The sequence below is a fragment of the Neoarthrinium moseri genome (genome assembly GCF_022829205.1).
Source record: "Neoarthrinium moseri strain CBS 164.80 chromosome Unknown scaffold14_Wmoseri_CBS_16480, whole genome shotgun sequence".
Taxonomy (NCBI): Eukaryota; Fungi; Ascomycota; class Sordariomycetes; order Amphisphaeriales; family Apiosporaceae; genus Neoarthrinium; species Neoarthrinium moseri.
In genome coordinates this window covers 93,994-121,532 of record NW_026055128.1, presented here as the reverse complement: position 1 = coordinate 121,532, position 27,539 = coordinate 93,994, and the positions used below count along the sequence as shown (strand labels likewise).

The 27,539-nt window shown below is 53.4% G+C and overlaps 7 protein-coding genes across 7 annotated transcripts; 3 read left to right on the top strand and 4 right to left on the bottom strand.

Moving 5' to 3' along the window:
• Positions 1-390: 390 nt before the first annotated feature.
• JN550_004845 (uncharacterized protein) lies at positions 391-8,407 on the bottom strand (the record flags this gene model as incomplete). The annotated part of the gene is made up of 5 exons (XM_049316406.1): positions 391-423; positions 482-4,776; positions 4,829-5,306; positions 5,358-5,746; positions 5,800-8,407. The coding sequence occupies 5 exons, from the start codon at positions 8,405-8,407 to the stop codon at positions 391-393; spliced, it is 7,803 nt and encodes a 2,600-aa protein (XP_049173043.1).
• Positions 8,408-11,864: 3,457 nt separating this feature from the next.
• JN550_004844 (uncharacterized protein) lies at positions 11,865-13,315 on the top strand (the record flags this gene model as incomplete). Its single annotated transcript, XM_049316404.1, has 2 exons — positions 11,865-12,236; positions 12,308-13,315. The coding sequence occupies 2 exons, from the start codon at positions 11,865-11,867 to the stop codon at positions 13,313-13,315; spliced, it is 1,380 nt and encodes a 459-aa protein (XP_049173042.1).
• Positions 13,316-14,080: 765 nt separating this feature from the next.
• On the top strand, positions 14,081-17,278 carry JN550_004843 (uncharacterized protein; the record flags this gene model as incomplete). The annotated part of the gene is made up of 1 exon (XM_049316403.1): positions 14,081-17,278. The coding sequence occupies one exon, from the start codon at positions 14,081-14,083 to the stop codon at positions 17,276-17,278; it is 3,198 nt and encodes a 1,065-aa protein (XP_049173041.1).
• Positions 17,279-17,730: 452 nt separating this feature from the next.
• Positions 17,731-20,174, bottom strand: JN550_004842 (uncharacterized protein; the record flags this gene model as incomplete). Its single annotated transcript, XM_049316402.1, has 3 exons — positions 17,731-18,235; positions 18,288-20,026; positions 20,088-20,174. The coding sequence occupies 3 exons, from the start codon at positions 20,172-20,174 to the stop codon at positions 17,731-17,733; spliced, it is 2,331 nt and encodes a 776-aa protein (XP_049173040.1).
• Positions 20,175-20,622: 448 nt separating this feature from the next.
• On the bottom strand, positions 20,623-22,395 carry JN550_004841 (uncharacterized protein; the record flags this gene model as incomplete). The annotated part of the gene is made up of 1 exon (XM_049316401.1): positions 20,623-22,395. The coding sequence occupies one exon, from the start codon at positions 22,393-22,395 to the stop codon at positions 20,623-20,625; it is 1,773 nt and encodes a 590-aa protein (XP_049173039.1).
• Positions 22,396-23,081: 686 nt separating this feature from the next.
• JN550_004840 (uncharacterized protein) lies at positions 23,082-24,242 on the top strand (the record flags this gene model as incomplete). The annotated part of the gene is made up of 2 exons (XM_049316400.1): positions 23,082-23,335; positions 23,408-24,242. 2 exons carry the CDS (start codon positions 23,082-23,084, stop codon positions 24,240-24,242), a joined length of 1,089 nt encoding a protein of 362 aa, XP_049173038.1.
• A 386-nt stretch (positions 24,243-24,628) lies between these two features.
• JN550_004839 (uncharacterized protein) lies at positions 24,629-27,106 on the bottom strand (the record flags this gene model as incomplete). Its single annotated transcript, XM_049316399.1, has 4 exons — positions 24,629-25,075; positions 25,134-25,416; positions 25,474-25,548; positions 25,596-27,106. 4 exons carry the CDS (start codon positions 27,104-27,106, stop codon positions 24,629-24,631), a joined length of 2,316 nt encoding a protein of 771 aa, XP_049173037.1.
• Positions 27,107-27,539: the final 433 nt, after the last annotated feature.

Below are 27,539 nucleotides of genomic sequence, written 5' to 3'. Positions count from 1 at the left end.
TCATCTGTAGGCGCAGGGAAATGTAACATCAAATTTGCTCAGGGCAAGACGGCTACCATCAAATTCCATTTCATCATTGCCTGGCCTGCTGTCTCCCTTATGCACCGGATATGCGATCAAACAAGAGCAATGCACCGTCCCACGCTCTCAGAATGCCGCCCAGCCAACGTACCGTCTATGCCACAATGAATCAGGATCCAGCCCCGTCTATCAGTCTCCGCACACCATTTCTTGTGTATACATGCATGTATTCTCTTCTCAGATCTCAGCACCTGCACCTGTCCTTACCCTTGCGACCGGGTCGGCATGCCCATCCCCGTCTCCATCCCCATCCGCGCGGCCACATAGCCAGGACGCGACACCAGAACCGTTGCTGCCGTGGGAGAAGCTCTATCTCTCCCTCTGGATCAGGTTCCATTCGTACTGCCAACAAGTTAGAATATAGTCCGGCAGACAAGCCCGAGTCTGCAGTGTGACTTACCACCCTCCCGTCATCATCTCCGGTGTATACCGTCTGCGGCATAGGAGCGATGCACGTGATGGCCGCCTCCGTGTTCGTGCCCACCTCGCTCCGTGCATCGATGTGGTCCAGTCTCCTGACAAATTCCAGGACCCACTTCCCGTTCCTGACGGCCCTCTTCCAGATGTTGACCCGTCCCCTCCTGTGCCCCGTGAAGACGAGGAAGTTCTCCAGCCATTCGTTTCCAGATCCCTCGTAGAACGCGCACGAGTGCACATAATCGTCGTGCTCGCCGCAGACGTTCTGGTCCAGGATCAGCTCCCCGTTCAGCGAGTAGAGCATCACGTTGGGCCCCGAGCAGAGCATGATCTCGCCCGAGCTATCGTTGATGCGCGCACACTCGATCACGCGGGAGTTGGGCAGTTTCCGGATAAACTCGAGGCGGTTGAGGTCCCATAGGAAGGCATGGCCATCGGCCGAGACCGTGACAAAGGTGCTGAATGCCTTGGAAACGGCTACCGTCGTCACCGGGGTCTTGTGTCCAAACAGAGAGGAACGTATCGTGAGCTCGACCGGCTTACCGGATGCTGTATGAATGTTGTATACGGAGACCACACAGTCTTCTCCCGCCGTGATGAGCGTTTTGGAATCCGCGACGCCCACGCACGATATTTGCCCGATATGGAGGTTCTCGTTGATCCCTGCACTCTTTCTGTTTTCCGTAAAGTAGAAGCGGATGCTGTTGTCGGCAAAGCCCCATTCCAGATACTTGTCATAGAAAGGAGGGAGGTTGATGCGGAAGGGAGATGAGCAGAGCAGACGGTCCAGCTTGGAGGAATAGAGCAATGAGGCCACCCGCTCGTGGCTCTCCAGTAGAGGGTGCGGTATTCTGGCGAGAGCAGAACAAGACGTGTCGAGTCTTTTCGTCGGAAACCCGACATTGTCTCTTTGTGGATGAGGCCTCGTAAATACCTGGTGAGGAGTCTGTCCAAAGTTATGGATGATGCTCGTCGTTGAGTCCCTTTCATGAGCATCAGTGATGCTATCCAGGTTTTTGGCCCCGTGGTAGGAAAGCCAGTGGAAGACGTTCATGTTCTCCACTGCGGCTTCCCCTCGCTGCTTGTGACCAAAAATAAGGTCAATCCAGAGATGCAGGTGTTGGCTCACGTAAGGGCTTTCCAAAGCCTCGCGGTGCTTGGCTATGAAGATTTTGGGGTCGCCCTTCGCCCAAGGCGGCAACTGTACGTGATTGACCTTGCCGCCGCCTCCCTGGCGCTCGCCGAAATCGTACCCATTGGAATTGACCAAAAACTCGGGTAGATAGAAGAACTCAGGGATCAGCTCACGCACATCGGCGCCATTATCACGCGAAGCTGATTTCCATGAGCCTTCGATCGAGTAGAACAGTCTGTCGGCATGATCGAATGTCCCACCTTGCATAAGGATATAGGATTGGACAAACGGGGGCAACCGAATCAGGTAGGACGCAACAACCATAGACGACGAATAGTGTGTCCCATAATGGAATGGCTGCTCGCCAATTTCAGCCAGGCTCTGGTATCGAAGCGTATAATCGGCCTGTCGACTCAAAGTCTGGGCCCCCATTGGTTTGGAAAGATCGCGAAAGGTGGCTGGATCATTCAAGTCAAGCTCCTCGCTTGTGTAATCGGCAAGAATCCAGGGGAAGACAGGGTATTGTGTCAGATCATTGAAAGTCCTGCCAGCCATCGTGTTGATAAGCATCAGGTAATGAAAGTTTGAGATTTCTCCTCGCTGCCATCGTCGCATGACCGGATTCCACGGCGAGGCATTGAAGAGGCTCCCAAATTTGGATCCCAGCCCTTGCGTAGTCTCTTCAAATACCTTAAGCGACTCAAGGCGCCAAGCATCTTCTGGATTGGGCAGAGAGTTCGGCCCAGCAGTATGCGGGATCTTGCTCATGAGCCTTGCGTAGACTTCGTCCCGAACGGTTGAACTGATGGCTGTGAGCAGATAGCTACGTCCATCAGTAAAGAAGATTTCGATAGCAACATCGCGAAACAGGAACCGACGTTTGGAGATGCTGATAACATCTTGCCAACGCCAGTTGCGAGAGTCTTGTGTCCGTCGATTGGCTTGGGATCGCTTTTCGCTAGTTTCGCCAGCCTTCTTGCCCATAACAATCTGCGAAAAGGGGTCGCGTTCTTCTTCTGGCGCCTCCCAAACATTCACAATTTCTCCATCTGCACAATGGAAGAAGTTGTCCATGAGGTAGAGATGGTCCTTGCCGATCAGAAGAATACCTTCACAGGTTTCTAAACCGATAATGCGTGAGACGTTGTAAACTTGCTGAACCGTATCATTAGACTCCAGGCGCCGCATGACCCTTCGATTCTTATCCTCGAAACCATCGCCTTCTGGGTCATTGGGGTCGTCCACCATCTCAAAGTCGTCCTCCGGAACTACAGGCTGTTCGCCCTCGGCTCCGGAGGGTCCCTGCTCGCCTTGGTCCAGCCCACCGTCAATGTCATCTTGAGCTCCGTCGGTGTCAGTCGGTGGAGTAGGCGCTGAGGAAGGGGTGACGCTAACGGACGATGCCACCGCTGGAGGGACAGCATTGCTCAGCCTCAAGCTTGATGCAGACTGCAGATCGGTGGTCTTTCTTTTAGGCTGGTATGCCTCATTCTGCCCCGATGAGTCTGGTAGGAGGCGTACTCTCATTCTATTGCGGCCCTCTGTTCGATCCAGCTTCCACTTGATTGGGCCAGGTTCGTGAAACACGGAACCAGGTCGACAAAGATCTCGCTGCATCTTGGAAAACGACGCCGAATAGTACATGACATCGTCTTGTTGGTCTTGCATACCCCTCTGATACTTGTAGTGTTCAGAGCCATATATTGACTTCATCCAGGCCATATTTGACATGTCGTGATGCAGAATTACCTTTTCTCTTTCGAGTCTTTCGACCTGCCATCGTTTCAGCGTGTCCCTTCGCTTGGAAAGGCGGGACTTCGCGGTTTCCGAGGTTTTGTGATTTTCGAATGCCACGAAGTCCTCCCAGGTCCGAGAGAGCCCACTAAGAAACATGCCGTCAAGAGATGGACGATGCTCATCAACCCATGCTACAAAGGCATCGTTGTCAAGTTCGGTTAGTTTCTTGAACTCATCGGTCAGATCCGCTTGATCTGGCATCATGAACTGTCGGAACATGATGGAGCACTCCTCAGGCTTTTGAACCAGCATGATACGCCATATGTTCACTGCGGCAAGTCTGACAGCCTCCCGACTGTCAACCAACTTAACGTAAAGCTGGTACCATAGCAGCTTCATGTAATCGTCTTCAACCGACAGCGAGTCTAGAATGACCATTTGCCAATATAGGACCTTGTTCATGGAGAAGTTTGCATCCATGTCGGCGGTTTCAGGGTCGTCCATCTCTGATAACCGGAGCAATATTAGCTTGAGGAACGAACCGCGGATGGTGGAGACTGCTTGACTACAAAGTCGCACAGTTTTGAGTCTTGCAACTTCCGGCTTTTGGAGGTACTCAAGAAGCAGGCCTGCAAAGTCGAGTAAGGACTCTGTGCCATTCATGAACCAGCCTTCGAAGATGGCTTCCACCATGTGGAGGCTGAAACGTGCCATGTTTGTCAGTACCCTTGGTTCAGACAGAAGCTTCCAGTCGAGCTTGATGGAAGTAGACAGGTGGTTGATCGTTCTCTGAAGAACGTATGACTCGAAGTATGCTTGGTGCTCCTGGAAACCGGGCGGCACTTTCAAGAAGAGGCCAAAACCCGGAAACTCTTTCCGCACCAACAGTTGATCCATGAATACATTGATGATCAGCTCGAGCATTCCTTCCAATACCGCGTTCCCAATACCCTGGGACGCTACTTTCTTCTTCGGAGACATAACATGCGTCAGGCGCGCTGGGTTTGGGGGAGGTGATTTTTGCGAGGTAAGAAGAATGAAAGAAGAAGCTTTGCGCAGCGGTGTTCCTCGTACACTGTTCGTTGGTCTCTGTAGCGTTGTGTCTGGGACGTGAGAAGTCCTTACGATGGGGGTGGACGAGCTCCCAGGTAGTGGCCGAATCATAACGTCGCCTCCGTCGAAAGTCAGAGCAGAATCTCGGGAGTTCAATTCTGTCTCCGGCGTCACTGCATCTGTGCTCACAATAGCTGGGTACAATGCTGACAAAAGCAGCTTCACGTAATCTGATGAGAGTGCAAAATCCCTGAAATCTGCAGATCTCCCATGAAGATCAGCTAGGAATCGGAGTACGGTCTGCAAAGCGGCAGCGTTGCCAGCGACCTTTTCCTGGCCTGACTGTGGTGTTTCTGGTGATATTGTTAACCCGGTGCTAATTGCGACGAAAATCGTCGAACTTACGTCGTGTTTCGAGCTCCTGCAGAAGAGACATGGACCTGGCCCGAGGTCTCGTTGTCGTCTTGTCGTCAGCATCTTTCGGCGGGGGCGGAGAGCGATCTCCAGACGGCGAGTCTGGATCTTCTTGATTTCTAAGGACATCTTTCAGTCCATGTTGCAGCAGGGCTGTAATGATTGGTAAGGCTTCTGGATGGACGACTTTGCACTTTCCAAACGTCTCAATCAAACTAAAGAAGTCGAAAGACCTATCGAAGTCAATGTCTGCGACATCGTGTCCGAAAAGTATGCTAAGGCAAATGGGCCAGATAGTGGGAATGTCCCACCACCGTTTCAGGCGATGAGCCATGACGGAGAAGCCTCCTGTCTTGCCAGAGAATTTGCTGGTGTACATCGTCCCATGTGTCACCAGCAGCCTTGCCAAAATCTTGCAGCCATGAATTACGATCTCCGGACTGTCTTCGGTTAACAGGTAAAGTAGCCACTGGGCCATTGTTAGTCTAGAGTTATACATTGGGAGCCGTTCATCAAGTACCTTGTTTGTCACTGTTTTGGCAAACTTGCGTATATTGACAAGATTCCCCTTCTCGCACAGCAGTTGACTGTACATATCGAGTATCTTGACGCCAACTTGCCGTTTGGTCAGAAGCGAGTTTTTACTGCCAGAACCGTGGGCTTCAACAGCAGGTCTCCGCGGAAGTATGCGGGTGCTGGGCTTTGATAAGGCCGAGCCAGGCTTTGGAGTTCTAGGCAGTGACGTTGAGGGTGAATGAAACGCGTATGTGATGAACAGTGCAAGGACTCGATGAACTTCCGCAGTATGGCTGCATTTGACCAGACTCTCGAGGGTCGTCATGAAGAAAGGTAGCACATCCTCAGGCAATGGCTCCGCCTTCAGGGCGTCCAGCAATCTCTTGACTATGCCTATTTCATGGGCACATTAGTCCAGCTCTTCAAAACATATACTCCCTACTTACGCATTCGAAGCAACCGACGATTATTGTACTGATGATGCTTGCTCATCACCGCAAAAGTGACGAACTGTTTGTAGTACAGCTCCTGGACAATTGGCGCGGACTTCCTCCATACGTCGAAGTCAATCAGCAGGATCCGATAGGCAAGGGGGTTGGCAATGACCGAGTCAAGGGGCTGTCTATGTCTATAGCCCACGAACTCGAGAACGAGGCTCAGTAGTTGGAAGCAGAGCTTCTCTCGTTCGATACTCTCGAGGTTGAGCCTTTCTGCAATCCTATCACCCCCTGAAGCAACTGCACCAAGCCCTAATTTGGCTTTCAGCAGCAAGGCAACAATAGAGTAGGCGCCATCCCTTTCTAGAGCTTCGCTATTTCTCCAGCTCGAGTTGGCACAGCGGAATACCACTTCCGTAGCGTAGAGGAGCTCTTCGGGGGTTGATGACCGTTCGATCAACTTCAGAGCTAGTGGTGTGAACCCAGCCAATCTCCACATCGCGTCATCAATATATTGTGGTACGGCAATAATAGGTTCTCCGGACAATACTGCAACGCCATTAGAGCGGATCAAGGCTTCGTTGACTGAAGGCTGGGCAGTGTTGATTGCAACCCCTATGCCATTTTTGAGAGTCATCTGCACCAACGTCTGCGCCGGCCCTCTCGAAAGTGATCGAAATAACTGTGAATCACCAAGAGGATCCTTTTCTCTGAAGATGGAAGATGGCATCATGCTAAGAAGAATCCGCTGTTCCGGCAAGATGTATCCCGCCTTGTCTCTTATCGCCTTGAGGATGTCAGAGCTTCCATCTTTTCCAACGGTGACGGTGTCATTCCGAAGTCCTAAAGCTGCGGAGGCTTCGTATGTTTGGAAGCCGCCCAGGCAGTCTTGGAAATTCCCCTGGTAGCGAGGCCCTAGTCGGCTGGCAACAGCTAGGAGCTCCTCGCTAAGTATATCTTCAAACAGGTGTGCGGTAGCAAATGACAATTTTGCAGAAACCAAGCCATGACCCAAATACGTAGCAAGTTCCCTGGGGGTGCCTAGGAAAGCCTGCACCGGCTTGGCTTTGTTATTGTTTGAAGCGAAGGAGGCAAAGCTCTCTGTGCTCGCGTTGGTGAGGGGTGGGGAGGCAGGATATTGAGCTCGAACTTGTTCGACAAACTCTCCATCCACGTACAGCGAGGCCTTGCTTGGCGTCATGGTCTTTGGTCGCCGATGAACAAGAGCAATGTGATACCATTTTCCTTCCTCAAACGTGAAGGACTTGAAGCGAACACTAGGTCGCTGTGAGGTCACTGATGTCTGCAGGATAAAGTTTCGGGTATCCCTCTCGAGGTATATCAAAACGAAGCAGGTCTGGGTGACATCGAAAACTCCGAAGATAGTCGTGTGTGACTTTGTATCGAACTTGTCCACACGAATCCACGCACTGAACGTGTATCCTGCGGATGATTGAGGCGGAAACGGCCGTCCTAGGCTTGGTAGATCAATGGATGCGTGCCCATGCAGTGACAGATCGAACTGTATGAAAGGTGGACTCTGGTGCTTTTGAATCATCTCAAGGCAAAAATTGGCCGAATCCGAAGAGTTATTGGTAAGTAGGGCTTGGGCATCAGATAACCGCCTCACGCCCAGGAACATAAGTTTCCTGCATATGTATAACACAATATCGCGTTCTACTTCATTGAGAAACGACTCTTCGTCGAATGCCAGCTCCAGCAGGCGCGACAGTATACCCGTTTCATGGACAAGAGCCAGGTTGTAATCGGAGGCGGCTGTGACTGCCGCTATGACCTTGAGCACCAGCACAGAAATCAGGACATTCTTTGAGTCTTTCTCCCGGGGTATGGACACCCAGAAATCAACGATTGTTCGAACAACTTCTGGGTTCTGCAGTGTAGAGTTGGGTCCGATCAAATCATGTACGGCTTTCCCAATGTGAGCGATAGGATCCGCTGGCTTCTCTCCATCCTCGCTATTTGCGTCGTGCGGCACAATCTCATAGCTGCTTGAAACATCCTCTATATGGATCTCGGCATTTCTCGAGACCGTAGTAGAGCATAGTTGATCCAGGGCCGGGTTGTTCAAAGAGAAGGCTAGCAATTTCCCGAACAGCTGGCCACTCGTCCAGAAGTCCAAATCACTGCCGCCAAGGCCGATGCTGGCTATTGTCTGTTCCAAGGCTTCCCATCCGCCACTCTCCACTCTCGTGCGAAAGTAACGCCTGTTTCCGGGGTGTGCTCTGAATGCCGCGGCCAGGACTCCGAAAATAGCATCCAGAAATGCAAACAAGCTCTTTTTCTCTTCCTCGCTCCGCTTCTGTGGGTTGTAGAAGCCCGAGTACGACCGTAGTGAGTCGAAAATGAGATGGAAGCCACGAAGATGGCGAAAGTCGTCTTGGACCGGGCTAGGTGGTGCCGGCGCGGCTAGGTGTTGTTTAACGAGGACAGTCTGCTTGACAAGCTCGTCTGTGTTGGGATAGCCATGGTGGGACCTTGCGCTCAAGGTTGCAGTAAGGCTTTCAAGGAGCTTCCGGAGCACTTCGACGGCTTTCGAACTCTGAGGTGGGCTGGATGCTGAGGTTGACGATCGGTACCGACTGGGACGAGACGCCATGATGTCACGGAAGGGTAGCTCGTGGGAGGATGACCGGGGAGATCTGCTGCTTCATTGCTTTTCTTATCCCCTCCAGGTGCCCTCGATTGGGTATAGATAGTTGTCGGCACACGCCAGCATCGAATGCGCGCCGGCAGTATAAGTATTCAGGCAGGTCGGGGGCTTCGTCGCTGAAGCTGTCTCGTGTGTTAGGGGCAACGGGCTGGGCCTCGTGCTTCGCCGCAAGTCTACAAACAACCACAGCAGGCGGAAAATCCGGTTTCCAGCACCGAAGCAAGAATACACAGCTCACAAAGCTTGGATAGCAAGATACTGAGAGGAAATCGAAGCAAACAAGCAGCGTCTATGCTGTAGGCAGGCACGGCAAGGGAACATTTGCAGCGCGGAAACGTCAGCCTTGAGGGCGCGCCGCGTGTGGCTTGACTGCATCCCATACCCATCCCACTTTACTGGGGCCTGGTCTGGCCAGGGCGCTGGCTCGCCGCTTCACAGCCGCACTTGATCAGGCTAGATGCGGTAAGGATCGTTTGGCTTGGGAGGTGCACGCAAGGGCACATGGACATCCTCATGCATGCAATGTTCCATTGGGAGTCAGAGATGCAGCCAGCAATAGAGAATTGACGACGGTTTTCAATGCTCTTAGAGTGCATACTGATAGCGACATTTGTTTTCTGTGCGCTTTGACTTGAGACAGCCCAGAAGCACCGCTATACTGACCTAGGTATCTACGTAATCATGCATTGCAGGCGGCCGTTAGTTTGATAGCTGCGCTTGTGTTAAGGGCCAGTCTCCTCCCACCTGGTAGTCAGTCACAGTGAAACACGCGCAAAGAACAAGTCATTTTGTTAGCATGCTCCCGTAAATACTGCACCTGCCCGGCTTCATTACCGGGCACGTAAGATTTGTTGTACTATGCTCAGCATGCGACCAACAGCAAACACTTCATACTTGTTCTATTGTTGCGGACCGTCACGCCGGTAGTATGGATAAAGCACTGGCAAATGTCCTTCGGCGTCAGCCTAGTTGGACACTCTCCTCATTCATGCTTCGCGATAGAAGTTTATATACAGTATTGCTCTCCTCGGGCAAGAGCCAGTGACTCTAGTTTGTGATATTAGCTGAATTTTAAGACTTTCGTTTGTCTCTTTGATCCACGACTTCGGAGTACTCGGTTATACCGACCACTAACTACCCCGGATAGGTACATACGCAGTTACGTGAATACGTTGACTACAAGTGCGCCATGGTTATTACTTGAACGAATGACAGGCTGGACGGTTTCCAGTCCCGAGGCACTGCGATAAGATAAGAGGGATGGTGTGAGCCTGAGGCATGACTCGAAAGAGATGTGGCACGAGGTGGGTGTCTGCAACCAGCACTTGGCGCTTTCATGCGGTCGCGGATGGCCACTACCCTATGAGCTGTCGGCAGCACCGTCGCAGCACCGTCACGCATCCCTATCGCTGGCCCATCACTTCCTTCCCTAGGCTGGACCCTGAAACCCAGAGCTTGAGCTGGTGCATACCCAGTACTTTAGGTAGAGAAGCTCAATTGTTGAGCTACTCTTTCGCCCGGTTCATCTTGCTGCGCTCTCGGCTTCCCGGGCTGGACTCCCGTGCAGGCAGGCTACCTAAGTAGGTAGATACCCGAGCAAGCGCTGAGCGAGAGCTTGGAATGCAAATGATGACACAATCGACGCGGGAACTGAATTAACGCCTCCCCAGGCCACGTCCCTTGCTGGTCGTCCGCCTCGCCTGCTCGCCCGCCTTGCCAGACCCGCTACGTTAGGAACGCCAGGATAAGCATCTGGCTCCAACCATGCCGAAGTCGGCCTAGCTTTGCAAATCGGTCAGTCGGCCCTGGCACGTGTGCACCTGGACGTTGGCTCATTGCCGCCTCCGCTGCTTGTCTTACATCGGCAACCACGACAGTAAGGCCGTTGTGTCGAAGAACACACCTTAGACTTTCCTCCGACACCATCTTTGTCGGTGGCGGGTTCCCGCCGCGTACGCACACCATTCAACCTACCTTAGGGGAGGCAATGTCTTGTACATTGGATATCACTGCTGGCGATGATGGCGTTCTTATCAGCAGCCGATAACCAAGTGGAAGCTCCAACGCGGGGTGAGCATTGGGGCGGCTCCACTTGAGTCAGGCAAGCTTCGCGCTATCTGTTTTAGAGCTCCGGCCTGAGATACGCATTGCAGATTCCGGTATCCCTCCAGGTGCCTGGCTTGCCTGGCTGAGCCGCGGAGACGGCACACAACCTCAACAGTAGGCGAGAACCAACGTATAACCTCGTGGTTTCGTTTCCTTTGCAGGCGTGGACTCTCTGGAGGTCGGACTTGGATGTGTGATACTGTAGCAGCAGAAGCGAGGACCTCGGGCAGACGCCATCGTCCGTAACCGCTGACATCAGCCGTATAGCGCGTAGCATGCTGACCGACATCTAAACAGGCTGCACAGCTCAAAGCTCAAAGACGAGGACGTTGGTTCCCCAGACTTGGGATCTTGCACTCCGTCTGTACCTAGGTAGAGAAGACATTGCGTGGTTGCTCGCGATTTCTGGGGTGTCCGCGTGAGTCCCGTGGTTGGCTGAAGTATCAGCCAGAGAGCCACACGGATACCGAGTACCTTATGTCGACATCGGCAAGGCGGATTGAGTCAGTTTCAAGCGCGCTGGGCACCGTACCAGGCCTCAGGCACGCCGTGGCGATCAGCACAAGCAGACATGGAAATGACAAGTGCGGTGCGAGAATATGGGCGCACAAGTAACTAGTTATCGGGCGGTAGAGTATCTTGGGGTCTCCGTTCGAAATGCAGCTGGCCAAAGACTGACGGGACTGACGGTGACGAATGCTGCGTTCCGGCCGCGTTTCCGTCAGAGTGCCTGAGTGCTTCATTCCGGGGGAGGTCCAATGCTCCCAGAGACACTCTAACCTCTTCGGGGGCTTGCCTGCCTCGCACCTCACCAGGCACTGGACCGCTTGCGCTTCTTGGCGGGCGACCGGGGGGGCAGGGGAGGCTGTGTGTGGACCACCCCCAGTCTGTTATCTTGCGCTGTCGTCACGGGTTCCCAAGACGAGTGGACACCCACCCAGTCCACCCACCACTCCAGCTCTGTCCTCCAGTCCTGGGCTCACTGGGGCCCTGGCGTGACTGGCTGGCTGGCTGGCGGCCCCGGCGGCCCCAGCCCAGGCAGGAGCTGTGCTCGGCAACCGACGTCGTCTACCTGCTCAACCGTACTTATCTGACAGCTCGCTCTCCGCTCGAAGCTCTCTCTTCCTCTCTTCATCCTCCCCATCCCCATCCCATCTGCCTCTCCAGTCAACATCGTCATCCATCCATTTCTGTCATCGTCTACGTTTGAGTCGCTGGTAGACTTATCTCTCGGCCTTCCATTCATTTGGTTCTGCGGTCCGGCCCCATCCGCTTCTCCCGTCCACCTATCGTCACCATGAAGGGCTTCATTGCTCTCTCATTGGCGTGCGCTGCCGCTGCAGCCCCGTCCTTCAGCCTTGAGACCATCCACGATGGCGCTGCACCCATCATTTCCTCCTCGGATGCCGAGCATGTCCCCAACTCGTACATCATCAAGTTCAAGAAGCACGTCACCTCGTCCGGCGCCTCGGACCACCACTCCTGGATCCAGCAGATCCATGGCTCCAGTCAGAAGCAGCGCCTCGAGCTTCGCAAGCGCGGCCAGTTCCCCCTGGTCAACGACGTGTTTGACGGCATGAAGCACGCCTTTAACATCGGCTCCGATTTCCTGGGCTACTCTGGCCACTTTGACGACTCGGTCATCGAGGAGATCCGGAGGCATCCCGACGTAAGCCAACCCTACGTTCCCCTTCCCGTCTGTCAAGATAAATCCGTCCATTCTAACGATACTCCGAACAGGTCGAGTACGTCGAGCGAGACCAGATCGTCTCCACTCTGAAGGAAGAGGACCCCGTCACAGAGAAGAACGCTCCTTGGGGCCTTGCCCGTATCTCCCACCGTGACTCTCTGTCTTTCGGCACGTTCAATAAGTACATCTACGCCGCAGAGGGTGGCGAGGGTGTCGACGCCTACGTGATTGACACCGGTACCAACATTGAGCACGTTGACTTTGAGGGTCGTGCCCACTGGGGCAAGACCATCCCCACTGGCGATGACGATATTGATGGTAACGGACACGGCACTCACTGCTCTGGTACCGTCGCCGGTGCCAAGTATGGTGTTGCCAAGAAGGCGAATGTGTACGCCGTCAAGGTCCTCCGCAGTAACGGCAGCGGATCCATGAGCGACGTCCTGAAGGGTGTCGAGTGGGCCGCTTCGGCTCACCTGGACCAGGTCAAGGCTGCCAAGGACGGCAAGCGCAAGGGCTTCAAGGGCTCTGTCGCCAACATGTCTCTCGGTGGTGGCAAGTCGCCCTCGCTCGACCAGGCCGTCAACGCTGCCGTCGATGCTGGTATCCACTTCGCTGTCGCTGCCGGCAACGACAACGCCGACGCCTGCAACTACTCTCCTGCTTCTGCCACCAAGGCCGTCACTGTTGGCGCCTCTGCTCTGGATGACAGCCGTGCCTACTTCTCCAACTGGGGCAAGTGCGTCGACATCTTCGGCCCTGGCCTGAGCATCCAGTCCACCTGGATTGGCAGCAAGACCGCCATCAACACCATCAGCGGCACCTCGATGGCCTCCCCCCATCTTGCCGGTCTCCTTGCCTACTACGTCTCGCTCCAGCCCAGCAAGGAGTCCGAGTACGGCATGGCGGCAATCACCCCCGAGAAGCTCAAGGCCAACCTCATCAAGGTTGCCACCAAGGGCAAGCTGTCCGACATCCCCAAGGACACCCCCAACTTGCTCGCCTGGAACGGCGGCGGTTCTTCCAACTACTCCGACATCTTGGCCGCGTCTATCTAGGTGTGTTGGGCCAGTATTGGGTTAGCATACATCATGAGCCATTAGGGCACCACGGGTTTTCTCTTGTATCGTATTTCCTAGGTTCAATGCATCAATGGTAGTTTCATAGTCCAATCAATCGAAACGATGTTCGATCTTCAGCCTTATTCATCTACTCGTGCGCAACGGCGATGCTGTGTCGTGATGTATGTTAGCTGTTTCATACCTGAACAGGAACAGTATTGCCCGTCGGTAAGTACGCCGGACTTGTCATCATGATTGTCCTGGCTCGAGTTTACAGATATCGCACACCAGCTTCATGGTCGCGATGGCTTCTAGCCGCGACCCGACAGCTCCTTCTTCTCCCTAGAGTCTGGTGCAGTCAACCTTCCCAAGCTCGTAGGTTGAGTCAAACGGCAAGCCGCCAGACTTGAACGCACCTGCCAAACGCCCCGGGGACTAGTTTCAACCAACGATGAGCCGCGCAACAGGAAGCGCGTGCTCAGAGGACTGGAGCACGGTTTGGGCTGCATCGTCAACATCACCGGCGTTTGTTCGTCTTACCGCATGCATCTCTCGAATTTTCAGCCATATCACCCGCCCTCTGCACCTACCGAAGGTCCAGACGGTCATTTTGGTTAGCTTACAGTCCACACGAACCGTTGTCCAAGATTATTCCAGCAACCTACGCAATCGCTGTCTCTCAGGTATCGCTTAGGTATTGATTTGACCTTGCTGCCGACCCGGTATTCGCTACGCGCGATACCAGGAAACTCATCAACAATCATGCAACGACGCAACAGCACGAGATCTGGTGTCCTGTCGCGCCAGAAGTCGACTTCATCCGTGAAGAGCGTCCAGCTCATTCACATTCACCCAGAAGCAGCTGAACGTGATGCTCAGAGCGCAGCTGCCCAGGCCTTCGCAAGGGCACAAGAACGATCCTCTACAGATACAACCCCGTGGCCACCCTCTCGGGCTGACAAGAAGCAATCCCATCTCCGGCGGCAGAATTCTACTCCTGAGAGTCGTCCAACTGGTCCTGGCCTTCGAAAGCAACAGAGCGTTCGCTTTGTCCAGCCTCAACCTTCGAGAAGCTATTTGAGATCGGAGCTGACACAATCTACGCCCTCGCAATCAGCTGATACCGAGTCTTGCATAACAAAAAGCCGAGTGAACTCCAGACCTACAGGTAATGCCTCAGCGACCGGGATGGTTTTTGCCGCCAAGGGCGCTGCAGGCGACTACATAAACGCCCTCATTACGGGAGAGGAATACTACACGCCTGAGGATGGTATAGCTTCAGCTCCATCTTCATATCGCCGCCTTCGCAAGTCCAGATCCATGTTCGCTAGCTCTGAGCCGGGCTGCCAGGGAGGGCTTCGTCAGTCCCCGAGATCAGCAACAGCTCGGCCATTCCAGCGTCACGTCCCAAATTCTCGGCACAACAACGAAAACAGGAGTCCTTTGGCTCTGAGGGCTCCGAGATCGATGAGCTTCCTGGGAGACAGACCAGAACCTTTCAGTATGGCCATGAGAACCGATGTGTGGGCATCTGGTATTCCCGATGATGAGTCGCTTTACGCAGGGATTCCGAGCACTCTCGCAGCTCAACCACCTACATGCCACAAAACGCGAGACAGGCCACAAAAAGTGTTCAGGAAAACGTTGCGGGATCTGAGCAATAGTGCGACTACAGCGCAGTCCGCTTCAGGGAAAGACGGAAGCTTGAGGAAGAAAGCTCGGAAGGTTTCTCAAAACTTCAAGCACAAAATCAAGTCGTTCTTCAGTGTCGCCCGTGTCGACAACGATGATGCAGTACTTCCTCCTCAGCAAATCAAATCTCAGAAGACACATGTGACGGAGGTTGAAGATCATGATCACCATCCGAGCGGCTTTTACTATGAGCATCTCGACTCAGAAAACACCACTGTATCTCGCGTTACCTCTGGCATTCCTTCCCTTCACTCTGTACCTGTCGAACAGCAACTTCGCTCACGTCAAGGCAGCCTCGAAAGCCTACACAGTGAGAAGAGTGCATCTGATGAGAAATCCAGGGTTACAAGTTGGACAGATTCTGAGACCAATACCTTTTGCACAATGAATAGCTCAAAAGGGGAGTGGGAGAAGCAACGGCTGTCAGTCATCAAGGAAAATGGTGCTCACATTTCTTCACCCTCTGTCCAGATTGATACTGCAGATTCGCTCCCAGGTCACTATTTACAAGCGCGAGAGTCCCAGGAAGCTGTCCCAGCCGGGCAGCAGACTGATGGCCAAAGGCTGTATTCAGCTTTGAAGAAGAGACGTGATGCCCCTCAACAACAACGAAGGCACAGAGCTGAGATCAGTCGCCAGCAGAGCATCGAAGACTTTGTAGTGCACGGCATCCCTCCTCCTCGAAGCAGTTCTAGGGATCGAGTTGTTGGCGGAGACAGTAAGCCTGCAGCCACGGGACAAATCACTCCCAGAGCTCGTACAAGCCCAACCTTGTCCCGACCATCATCGGCTTCAACCGTGGTACATGGTCAGGAAGGGTCCACTACTCGAGCTACGTCAGAAATGGTCAATGAAGACCATTGTCGATCTAGATTTTACCTATCCACTAATATTCTAGTGTCACCAGCAGATAGGGCTGTCAACTCTCATCAAACACTGGCATTGCCGGCCCGGGCCATGACGAGCCCACAAGTAGGAGCCAAGCCAAAGCAGATCCGGACCTTGTCTGAAAGGAGCTCGGCATTTTTTGGAAGCCCAGCGTGTCACTTATTCCGAACAAAAAGCCCATACCGCCGTGCAATACAGGGATCCATGCAGGCTGCCGCTGACACAAATACCGCCTCGTCCCCCGAGTTCAATCCCTGGATGAAGACATTGAACAGTCTTCCAATTCGCCATCTAAGCAGGTGCGAGTCCGAAATCGACAGGAAGATGATATACGCAGAGAGCATCTATTCTTGTGAAGAAGAACCCATGAATCACTCGATCCATACGCCCTCAATAGTTGCTCAATTCCCTGATCCACCGGGAAGAAATCTTGGCGATGCCACCATCTTTCTTGACCCACCGATCTATAGACCGAAACAACGCCTCGAATCGAATCATCGGGTAACCTCATCGGCAAGTTCGGTTGAATGGAAGAAGTGGCTTTCTGCAAACGTTTCCAAACTAGAACAATCAACCTTATCGCTTGAGCAGTGCAATACCAGCGGAGACGAATGTGAAGCTCCCAGAGTGCCTCGGGTATCGGGTCATCTTCGTGAGAGTGCACAAATCAGCGATGATGACGATGGTGACAAAATACTTGAAGATGGATTCGACTTAGCTCATATGAGCGGAATTTTGCAGCAAACGGCTCCCTCGCATGATATTCCGAATAGCGGACAGATGGACCTGGGCTCACAGGACGAGTACCCGGCCCCTTTATCCACGAGGCCGGCAGGCCTTGACAGTCCACCACCAGTTCCTACTAAGAGTAACTTGCGACCAACTCCCTCTAAAGAGCGCTCATGGCCATGCAATCAAAATTCACATCCCATTGACACAAGTCAAAAGAAGGGTGCCTCCAGATCTATTCGATTGAGACGTCTTGCTCACGCGCGGTCCTTTAGCCCTCTTGGAGCTCGAGATGTAAGCACAATTACACCAACCAAGAGAACAATCCAAGGTAGGGCCAGACCAAATAGCTACGTCAATTCATTGTACAACCCAGGACTCGACACGGTGCATGCAGAACAACTTGGGAAGGTTGGGCGTTCGATAGAGTCCAAACACTATCCCGTTGCGATCACACCTGTCAAAACGGAGAACATGAACCCCCGAGGCTCAGACGAGGATGACCCTTTTCAGTCTCAAGGACCGGATCTGATGGTCCCTGGATTGAGCTCGAACGGCCGCTCTATTAGCAGTAGGCGTATGGTCGACATATTCCTCGACAGCAGACGACGAAGGATTGCTGGAAGTGATGATAGCGATGCTTTTATATAAGCTCGTGACAGGCGAGTGGTTCTAAAAGATGTCAACTATGCCTGCCGGTCATGCTAGGATAGCTTCATGAGCGCATGAAGTACAGAAGCGAGGAGCTCTGATAGAGGTTGTCTTGAGGAGGATTGATGCGAAACTGCAGCTTGCAGTGTTGGATTAGCTTGATCACGAGCGGGAAATCTCTGATCATTCACAGATTAGACAAAAAAAGGCAGGTTTAATTCTAGTGTATCACTGTTGGTAGGATGCGCAGTCGTAATTAAATCCGCATTGCATTGTTACATTAACTTGAAGCCTCTCGCGCGATGACAAGGAGCCTTGAAGTCCCAAGCGACGATTATGAGAAAGCAATCCAAGGTGTTGAAGTGCGAGTTGCGCCGTTGAAGTGCCAGTATTATTTCCCAGCCCTCTCCATTTGTTCTGCTGACAGGGGCTACGCAGACGGAAACAATCGGCTAATTCTTAGATGCGAGTCTTTCCAAGACCACCTGGGCACCAGTGATCTCAAAATCCCACCGGTCTCGCTCATCGATATCGAGCACGATAGAGTACTTCCCTGGCCAAAGCACCAGGTTTCCATCCTTGTCGCTCCGCGCGATGCTGCCCAGGCTGATGTCGAGCGAGGCGCCAGTGGCGTCCCCGGCCTTGACGTCGTGCAGCCGGGCGAAGGCGGCGAGGCTCTTGTTTGGATAGGGGCTCGGCCCGTATTGCCCCTGAACAAAAGCAAGAACCACGTAGTCTGACGTGGTGCTTCCTGTGTTCTTCACGCTGACAGGTAAAGAGAAGAAAAGTCCCTGGTCGAGGTATTTGGAAGAAGAGATATTGCTAGTGAGCGCAGACGCAGAGAAGGTTGCTGGAAGTAAGGATGCTCCTCCCGATATAGATACGTTAAAGGTTGTGTAGTGCAGGCCATGACCGAAGGGGAGTACGGCAGGTTTGTTGTACCACTTGTACGTTCGACTGGTGCGCAATTAGCTTGGTCTATCATGCCTCGTGCTATAAGTGATCCTACCCTGGGTTTCCACTTCCGGGTTGGAGATTCATGTCCGTCATCCTCACTTGGTCTACGTAAGCTGCCGGGTACTGCGTGATGGGCAGCCTAGCCGCTGGTGCATTCTGGCCAAGGACGATGCTCACGATGGCCTTGCCGCCATCTTGCCCCGGGTATCCGGCCCATAGTAGCGAGTCCACCCCCTCTTCTGACATTAGCGATGACGAGTCAAGCATGGTGCCCATCTGGACAACCACAAACGGCTTATTATTCGTGGTGGCCGCCAGCTGTTTGATCAATGGGAGCTGTTGTCCCGGCCATGTGATTTGCTCTCGGTCCTTCTCCTCCGTCTCGACTGAAGTATCGAGTCCACCAACGAAGACAACGGCATCAGCTTCTTTGGCGGCTGAAAGCGCGGCTGAGAACCCAGAGGTGCTTGAACCAGTTATTGCAGCCCCCTGGGAGGTACTAACCGTATATCCCGCGTCACGAAACGCTGAGGCCACACTGGAAATCTTCTGCGCAATTCCGAAGTAGTTTCCCTGCATTTGTGTTGTTGCTGAACCCAGGGGGCCAATGACCGCTACTTTCTTTGCAGAGGAGCCAAGTTTCAGGGGCAGTGCTCCGTTGTCATTTTTCAATAATACGATGCCCTCCACCGCTGCCCGCAGGGCGAGAGCCTTCGCCTCAGGGGTCGCAACTGAATCCCATACTATCTGACGGTAGGGCTGCTTGGCTGGTGGATCGAACCACCCCAACTTGACCATAGAGGCGTATCTCCTGATAAGGCTACGGTCTAACACCGAATCATTGATCAACTTATTACTGTATGCCGACTGGAGATTCTTGGGCCAAAAGTCACCGCAGTCCAAGTCAGTACCAGCATTCAAGCTCTGTGCTGCAGCATCCGCCGCACTCTTGCCATAGTGGTGGTCCGTCCAGACGTTTGCGAGGGCATCGCAGTCTGCCGTGACCCATCTGGCCCCCTGACCCTCTTCGTCCTCAAAATCCCACTGATCCCTGAGAACTCGCTGCAGTAGCCAAGGGTCAGCACAAGTAGGCACACTATTGACTGCATTATAACTGCACATGACGCTCTGCGCCTTCGCGTCCCGCACGCACGCTCGGAAGGGCGCGAGATAGTAGTCCTGCAAGTCGGTCCGGGAGATCACAGCATCAAATCCGTAACGCCGATTTCCCTTCCAGTTCTCAATGTCGTATCCCGCAAAGTGCTTGCACGTCGCCACGAGCTTCCAATAGCCTCCCTGCTGCTCCTCTTGAGTCAGACCTCCCTGCAGCCCCGGGATCAAGCGCCGCACATATTCCGAGACCACGAGCGGGTCTTCAGACGGAACCTCCTGGCCCCGGCCCCATCGCGGATCGCGCAGCGGGTTGATGTTGGGGGTCCAGTAGTTCAGACCGGCGCGGCCGGCGTTGCTGAAGGCACGCGCCTCGGTGCTGGTGACGGCGGCGACGGCGGCGACGAGTGGCATGTCGAATGAGGCGCCCAGCACGATGGGCTGCGGGAATGAGGTCGCGTAGCTAAAGTTGCCCGACGCGGCGAATGAGACGCCGCGCGACCGGGCCACGCCGTGAAGCGCCTCATTCCACCACTCGTACGACGGCAGGCCCAAACGGCTCGACCCGGGCGAGTTGTCGCCCGAGTTGGCGATCTTCTCGGAGAGCGTAAGAGCCGAGACTAAGGCGCTTGCGCGCTGCCAGGCCGAGAGGCTCGTGTTGCATACTTGGTTCGAGGCGAGCTGGGTATTGGGGGCTGCATTAGTGATATATTCTACTTCGGGGAGGTATACATTGGCTTACTGGACCAGACTGACAGTTCGGGAAGTCCCGCGCTGAAGCCGCGATGGCCAGGAGACTTATGATCGAAACACGAGGGTATAAATGCATGATGTTGATCTTTGAAAGTCAGCCACAAAAGCTTAGAGGAATAGCGCCCCTTCAGTCCAGTCTCTGACTGTACCCATTGCGATTGCTCCGAGTTATGTATCTCGTTGGCTTCATTTCGGTATCTTGGCGGGTCATCGCCGTAGGTAGTATTAAACGGCCGATCTCTCGCGATCCTGCATCTTCTACCGGCACTCACGGTATGCTGAATAGTTGGCTGGTATAAGACAGGGGTAGAGAGAGCCAAGGACCAATGAGACGGCAGCCTAGGTTTCCCAAAGTGGAAAGGCGGACGTTGGCTTTATCATTCAGCCTGAAGCGTGGCTGAACGGAAGGACTGACCTTATAGCTTTCACTGTTACATTGGGAGTAGGTAGTTGGTGGATTTGAGTTCTCAACAGAGAAGTATATGCGCAGGCCTGGACAGTGTTAAGTTTATCTTTCTCTATCTCTATACAAAGGGCAAGATAACATGACTGGGGTACTCGCCACCAAGGTGCACATTGTGCGTGCCCTTGTTTTGTAGGTGGTCGAAAGTGCCAAAGTTGCTGACGGCATGACTTCTCCCACTGATGCTCACCCTTAAGCCTTCACCTGCCTCGTACTGGATACCCATTGCCCAGATACCGATGTCCAACCTGACAACTGTGCCTGGTTCAATCTTCTCTTCCTTCTCATGTGGATGATATGGCCAGTTGGGATGTATCGATTTGCTCTCATCGATAGCACGATGAGAAGCACGGAGAATGCCCACAGGGCCCTTGTATGTCACGACTTCAGTACTCTGCTGAGGTGTGAACTCGTCGAACGATTTGACAGGTATCCCTTTCCAAGGAACGTTCAGGTTGGTCATAGGTCGGCCGGAGCTATCCAATTTCTCAATGAAGACGTAGATATCCATATCATCGAGATCATTGCAGGACATATAGACCACTGCCTTTGGCATACCGATGAGACGTGTTGTTCCCTTGAAGGTGTGCGTAAACACAACTGATTCAGAGCTTTCCGAGTTGTAGCTTAGGATTTCCGACTTCTCTGAAGGCTGAAGACTAAGCTTTCCATCTGAAGCGAGGTATAGCTTGTTGTATTGCGTTCTCTCCAACGGGAAACTGTTCTCAATGATGCCTTCAATTGGATCGTTGGAGCCAAACCTGAGGGCTGACAACCGGATCTTAGGAGTTTTCTCCCAGCCATTGTCTTCGTTCTTCAAGTACCGGTCGAAGAATTGTATCAGTTCTTCGGTGCCCTGCTTGTTGGCATACATATCGTACCACTCCTGTGTCCCATGCCAACGTAGCCATTTATCAGGAGTGTCAACCTCCATCCACCCTCGAATCACGCCCATTCCGTGCATGGTATTCGTCCAGGTCCCAGTCATGTATGTCGGTATGTTGATCTTCTTCATGTCAGGTCGTTTGTCGTTCCACCAGGCATCCGCTAGTGGCTGCTGAGCGAATTTCTCCTTGAAGCTCTCCATGCCGTGGCGACCTTTGAGCATATACTTGACGATGAGGTGGTCAAACAGATCGCCTGCGTAAATACCTCCACGAGCGAATTGTTCGCGGAACAAATCACCGCACCCTTCCCAAGGCGCAATGGCCTTCAGACTCGGTGGCCGGAGCGCAGCAATGAACCACTGCACAATGGCCAGGTGGGAGTTGCCCGCGAGGCCGACGGCGCCATTAGACCAAGGGAGCTTAGCCAATGCCTCAATAGTGTCGTATCCGTCCTCCGCCTCCTGGGTTCCCATGACGACCATTGTACCATCGCTATCGCCTACACCACGGTTGTCGATGTTGACGACTGCATATCCGCGGGGAACCCAATCTGCTGGGTCGATGCTCTCAAACTTCTCGAGACCAGAGAGCGTCCCGGCAGGGATACCCAGGTCCCATGGCGTCATCAGAGACAGAGACATCAGCCCGTTGAACTTCTTGCCAAAAGGTGACCAGCAGAGTATCACAGGGACTTTGCCACCCGATTTCCCGTCAACTGGGGGCGGAGGACGGTAGATATCAGCCCGTAGAACAGCGCCGTCTCGCATTGTGATTGGGACATCGTGTTCGACGAGGATTGCCGAACCTATGGGTCGTGCGTTGGGGTGAGGATATTTCCAGCCTGCCGGTAGTACTTCGCTGCGTTCGTTCAGGGCTTGGTATCCGCCCTGACCGACTTCAGGCAGACCGATGTCCACGATGGGGGCTCTTTGAATTGATGCAGACATGACGGTTGGTCTGTTTCTACTTGCCCAGAACAAAGAAACGAAAGTCCACAGAGGACTTTGTCGGTGTTATCACACATTGCGACGAGGCTTTCCACTCTCAAGATTACCTTCGGCATCTTTCGTAACATGTGGACCCGGGATCTGGAAGCACATCGAGCTCAGGGACTGACATGGCCCAGATTATAGAAGGCCCACGAGTTGCCGACGACACTACCTAGGTAGACACTACAGGGTAGCTGCTTGGCATTGTCCCAAGGTGCCTTTTGAACGCCAAGCACGCTTCCCCAGAGATTGTCCAGAATTCGTCTAGCCAGGCCAGCCAAATTTAGTGGTACCGGTCTGTACGGTGCAGGGGCACGATGCGGGGAAGCGGAGACGACCAAGACGGCGCTGTATAGGCCGAACCGAGCCGGACCGGTCGATTCAATGTGTTGCGTCTCGGTGCGGGCTCCCGAACCGAGCTTCCCCTCCACTACCCGACTGAGATCACTCTCAACACATGACACCCAGGTGCAAATGCAACACCAGGTATCCTGCATGTCGCTTCTATATAAGTAAACTGGGGAAAGTTAATTGGAGACATAATTCTTACACTCTTCAGCCCTTGAAGCATACCTACTGGGAGAGGTTTTGCACTATACCACAACAATAATTAAAACAGCCATATACAAGCAGTGTCAGAAATAATGGTTGCCAACAGCGATTCAAAGACCGCCTTGGTCGTGGACTCGCCAAGCTACGAGGTCAAGAAAATAGACACTACCAACCACCGAGTCCCCAAGCCCTCTGGACCCAACAAGGTGTTCACGAAGGAGGGCGTTACTTATGGTGACTGGAGAGATGACCTTGTTCGCGATGGGTACGCGGTGGTCAAAGGCGCAGTTCCCAAGGAACGTATCGAGAAATATGGCGACGACATGATGACTTACCTTGAGACCTTGTAAGTTGTTCTGTGCCTGCTTCCAGCAAGCGGCTTTCGCGTGTATAGTCTAGCAACTAACAACAATTGAAGTGCCGGTGGCCTTGGTTTCAAGCGTGACGACCCTTCTACCGTCAAGGAATCGAACCTTCCCATCATCACTGAGAAGGGCATGATCCTCGGTTACGGTGTTACCCACGAATCCTTCACTTGGGACATTCGCCAGGAGCCCGGCGTCGTTGAGGCCTTCGAGAGAGTTTACGACACCCAGGATCTTATTGTTTCCTTCGACGCCGTAAATGTTGCGTTCCCCAACCGCACCGATATTAAGCCCAACAAGCCCTGGCCTCACCAGGACCAAGACCCCACTAAGCCCGGCTTCCGGTGCCTCCAGGGTCTCGTCAACGTCTTCCCCAACGGTGACAAGGACGGCGGCTTGATCGTCTGCAAGGGCGGCCACATGCTCAGCGAGGAGTTCCACAAGGCGTTTGCCAACGAGCCCAACAGGATTCCAGCGTGGACTCCAGAGTGGTACGGCTTCACGGATGAGGGTATGGCTTGGTTGAAGGAGAAGGGTTGCGAATGGGTAAAGATCAACGCCGAGCCCGGCGACCTCCTGTTGTGGGACAGCCGCACGCCGCACTACAACCTCAGCCCTACAGGCACTTCGCCTCGTTTTGCCACTTACACTTGCTACATGCCGGCCGCCGACGCCTCTCAGTCGGACTTGGTGAGGAAGAAGGGCGCTTTTGATAACTTGATGGGCACCACCCACTGGCCCAATGCCTTGAACGTCGCGAACCTGCCCGTCAAGCGAAATGGAAAGGACTGCCCTTACCACACTGGCAAGCCGAGAGCACCACCGAAGTTGACCGAGAGGGGGTACCTGCTGACCGGTATCCCATACATTCAGCCCACCGCTGCATAAATGGCCAAATTGTATTGTCTCTAGCACAGTAATCAAAAATGTAAAAGTTCAAGTACCATCTTGATGCCTGTATCACAAAATTGGCATCGAAATAATTGCCAAATGTGAAGGCTTTTGAACCATCGTAAGATCATGCAACCTAGTGTCGGTGGTCCCGGTATCAGTCTTGCTGCCTTGGCTGTCATAAGATATAAGTCATTAAAGGTCCTCCAACCTGATTTTATTGCCCTGAAATTACGATCAGTCATCAATACTTTCAGTGTACAATTAGCCGCTGGCTTTGGTGTTTCAGTCATCCAACTTTATGCCGGTGCCACATTAGAGTATAGAAAGCCAACGAATAGTCAAGCAGATTAAGATATAATATAACGGGCAGATGTCATCTATCAAACAGGATCCGTTGTCTCCGGAAAGAGCTGCGTAAAGTCGGCCCAGTCCCATCCTATGTCATGTGTCACCTCAGGCGAAAACGCTGTGTCCTGCGACAGGGCTGGGGACTCTCCAAACACAGCACTAAAGTCCACGCTCATCAAATCGACCTGTCCTTGGTTCTCTTGTATTCCGAAGGCCTGTGGTATATTTCCTAGGCCATCTCCTGTGGTCTCGGGGTATTGAGAAGGCCGTCTTTCCATCGGAGTTGGCGCGGCGCTCGTTGTGTTGGAAGACACCATGGTGGATTCCTTTCGTATTGCTATCATCTGAGGCGTAGGTGCCGCCGATTCCAATACTCTACCTACTATGGAATCAAGCTTGTCCAACACCACGCCCAATTTGGTGTCACTGTTCAATAAACTATACTGATGTCTGGCGAAGTCTGCAGCGTCATGAATGAGCTGTATTTAAAACTCATAATTAGCTTTGAATGGAACAATTGGAGTGCATCCAGCTTACGTTCAGGTCGGACCTGGCCATCCGGGACTTTGGATGCCTGATAATGTTTATCGAGAGAACATATAGTGAGTGCAATGGCACTAGTAGCGAGGGAAAGAGGGGTTTCATATTAGTATCAGCAGCTTCGATGAGAAGTTGAATCATCCTCCGGGCTGCATTGGTAGTGATTGTTGGTCCGTTCCGAACAAGGTGTTCCCAGGGCATTCCCTTTGCGACATTATCTATGGCTACTTGGATAGTTTTAGGGCTCAAAAGTAGGCTGTTTTGCGTCAACATGAGCAAACTGGACTCTAACGTTAGTGGACTGACACAGGCTTCGCAGAACGAAAGTGATACTGACGCATGATGGTACTGGATTGAAATGAATGAGGCGTACGGGAAGCTTCCCGTGTCATAGATAAAGTCGGATCGCGGCCTGGGGACAGTCAGTCATTGAACATGTTACTTGCATTTGCCGCGCACCTGTATTCCTCAGGGAGGGCATCAGCCCATTTCGTCAGCATTGCACAAGATTCGGCAATTGTTCTAATCTTTTCTCTGATAGCCCCATCAATGCCACTCGTACCGGCTGTTTCTTCGGTATCTCGAGCCCGGATTGCACGCCGTTCAATCTCGCCCAGCGTATCTGCCAGGCCACCGACTATGTTGAGGAATGCAGGTCGGGGATGTCTTCTCCCGTCAGTGGAAAAAGACCAAGTCCCGAGCTCACACCCGTAGCAACTCTCATCGTGGATAAGAGGGGGCTTCCTAATCTCGAAAGCAAATAACCTCTCAAAGACATAGATACACCACCATGTGCGCCGCCTATCAACTTCACCATCCGGTTTGCTAGATGGCTGTGGGTTTTTGCTTGGCGAGCCAGGCCGATTCAAGGCGAGCGTCGTTCCCACAGTGACGCAGAGACTCAAAGCCGACCATGAAGCTGATATCCGGTCATGGCCTTTTAGGCATAAAGACATCAAGAAGAAGACCTGTACGGACTGGAGCGTGTTCCACCCAATCATGTGTCCCACAAAGCTCCTGCAAAAGTTCAAATTTGTCTCCGAGAAGTCTCGCCATTCCCGGCGTTCGTGGCTGAGAGAGCCAAGACTCAGGACGAGATAGACAAGCAGAAGGGGCAAGAAACCGTGGTCGTGAGCGAATTGGGACGGACCAAGTTGGAGCACGAGGTCGAGCATTTGGCTTGTCCGAACGGCATCCAAAAGAGGAAATACGGAGTTGACTTCCTCCAGATACAGGAACAACAGTTCTTGACACGTTGCAGGGTCTGGCAGTGGGGGGGCATCCAGCCTCAAGGCGGGCTGTTGGAATTGCGCATGCGAATCGTCCAAGGTCAACAAGGGCCCAAGGCGTTTCCTGATTCCCAACCGACGAAAGGCCAAATCCAGCCAATCGGTCAGGAGTTCAGTGGTGCTGCTTCCCGAATTGGGACGCAACATGGGCAACCGGCCCGAGAACTTGGTCGTCTGTTCGGCATCATCTGTTTCGGCATGCACATCAGTGGCCAGACCTGGTCCGCCATCAGGGGCCCGCACCAGAGGCTTCCAGGTGGAGAGTGGCTTAGGCTGTTGTTGAACATCCTCATGTGTTTCCGAGGTTGAGCGTGGTGTCAAGGGGACCGCCGCACTGAGTCTTCTTGGCTCTTGTGGTAAGATACGGGATTCCGAGCCCGTTGTCGAAGAGCCGGTAGGTGACGGCCGCGGACCCTGTGCTGCGGCATGATTATTCGCAGATGCCGCCCCTGCCTCGTGGCGTGTGATGGAAACCCCCGGGCGTCGTCGATCAACGGTGACACAAGGGATTCCAGCGTTGAGACACGCGCGGCAGGAAGGCTTCTGCTCATCGCAGCGAGACTTTCGACTCCTGCAGTAGTTGCAAGCAAAGTTTAGGCGTCTTCGCTTAGGAGGAGCCCCTGAAGAAGCTAAGCTCGAGTCGGCGATGTCAGCCATGGCCATACGGCTGGGAGTGGACATGATTGGGCAGAGAGCGCCGTCCCCAGCCTGTCGGAAGTCTGCTCTGCACGTCGAAGAAAATCTGGGGTAGGCGTACGGCAACGTACGATGTATATGCCAGATTCCGGCCAGTGCACTGAAGATGCCGTACCGAGATTGGGGTCTCTTCTGTTGTTATACCTCGTGAGTTCCGGGGTTGGTCTAGAACCCCCTGTGCGCCCAGCGCTACCCAGGCCTCCCCACAGCACGGCGCGCGGGGGGCGTGGGGTAAAGGGGGCCGGGGTACACCGGGGTTGCCCTTCTGCTTCGGGTTAAAGAGCACCGCAAGGCTTAGTTAGGGGCAAAAGGGGGGCCAATTTGCCTGGGGCCAGCCGATTCCGACTCAAATGGAATCTCTCTGATTGGGTAGCAGATTGCGCCCGCGACCGGAATCTCCCATCGGCATCTTGTATCC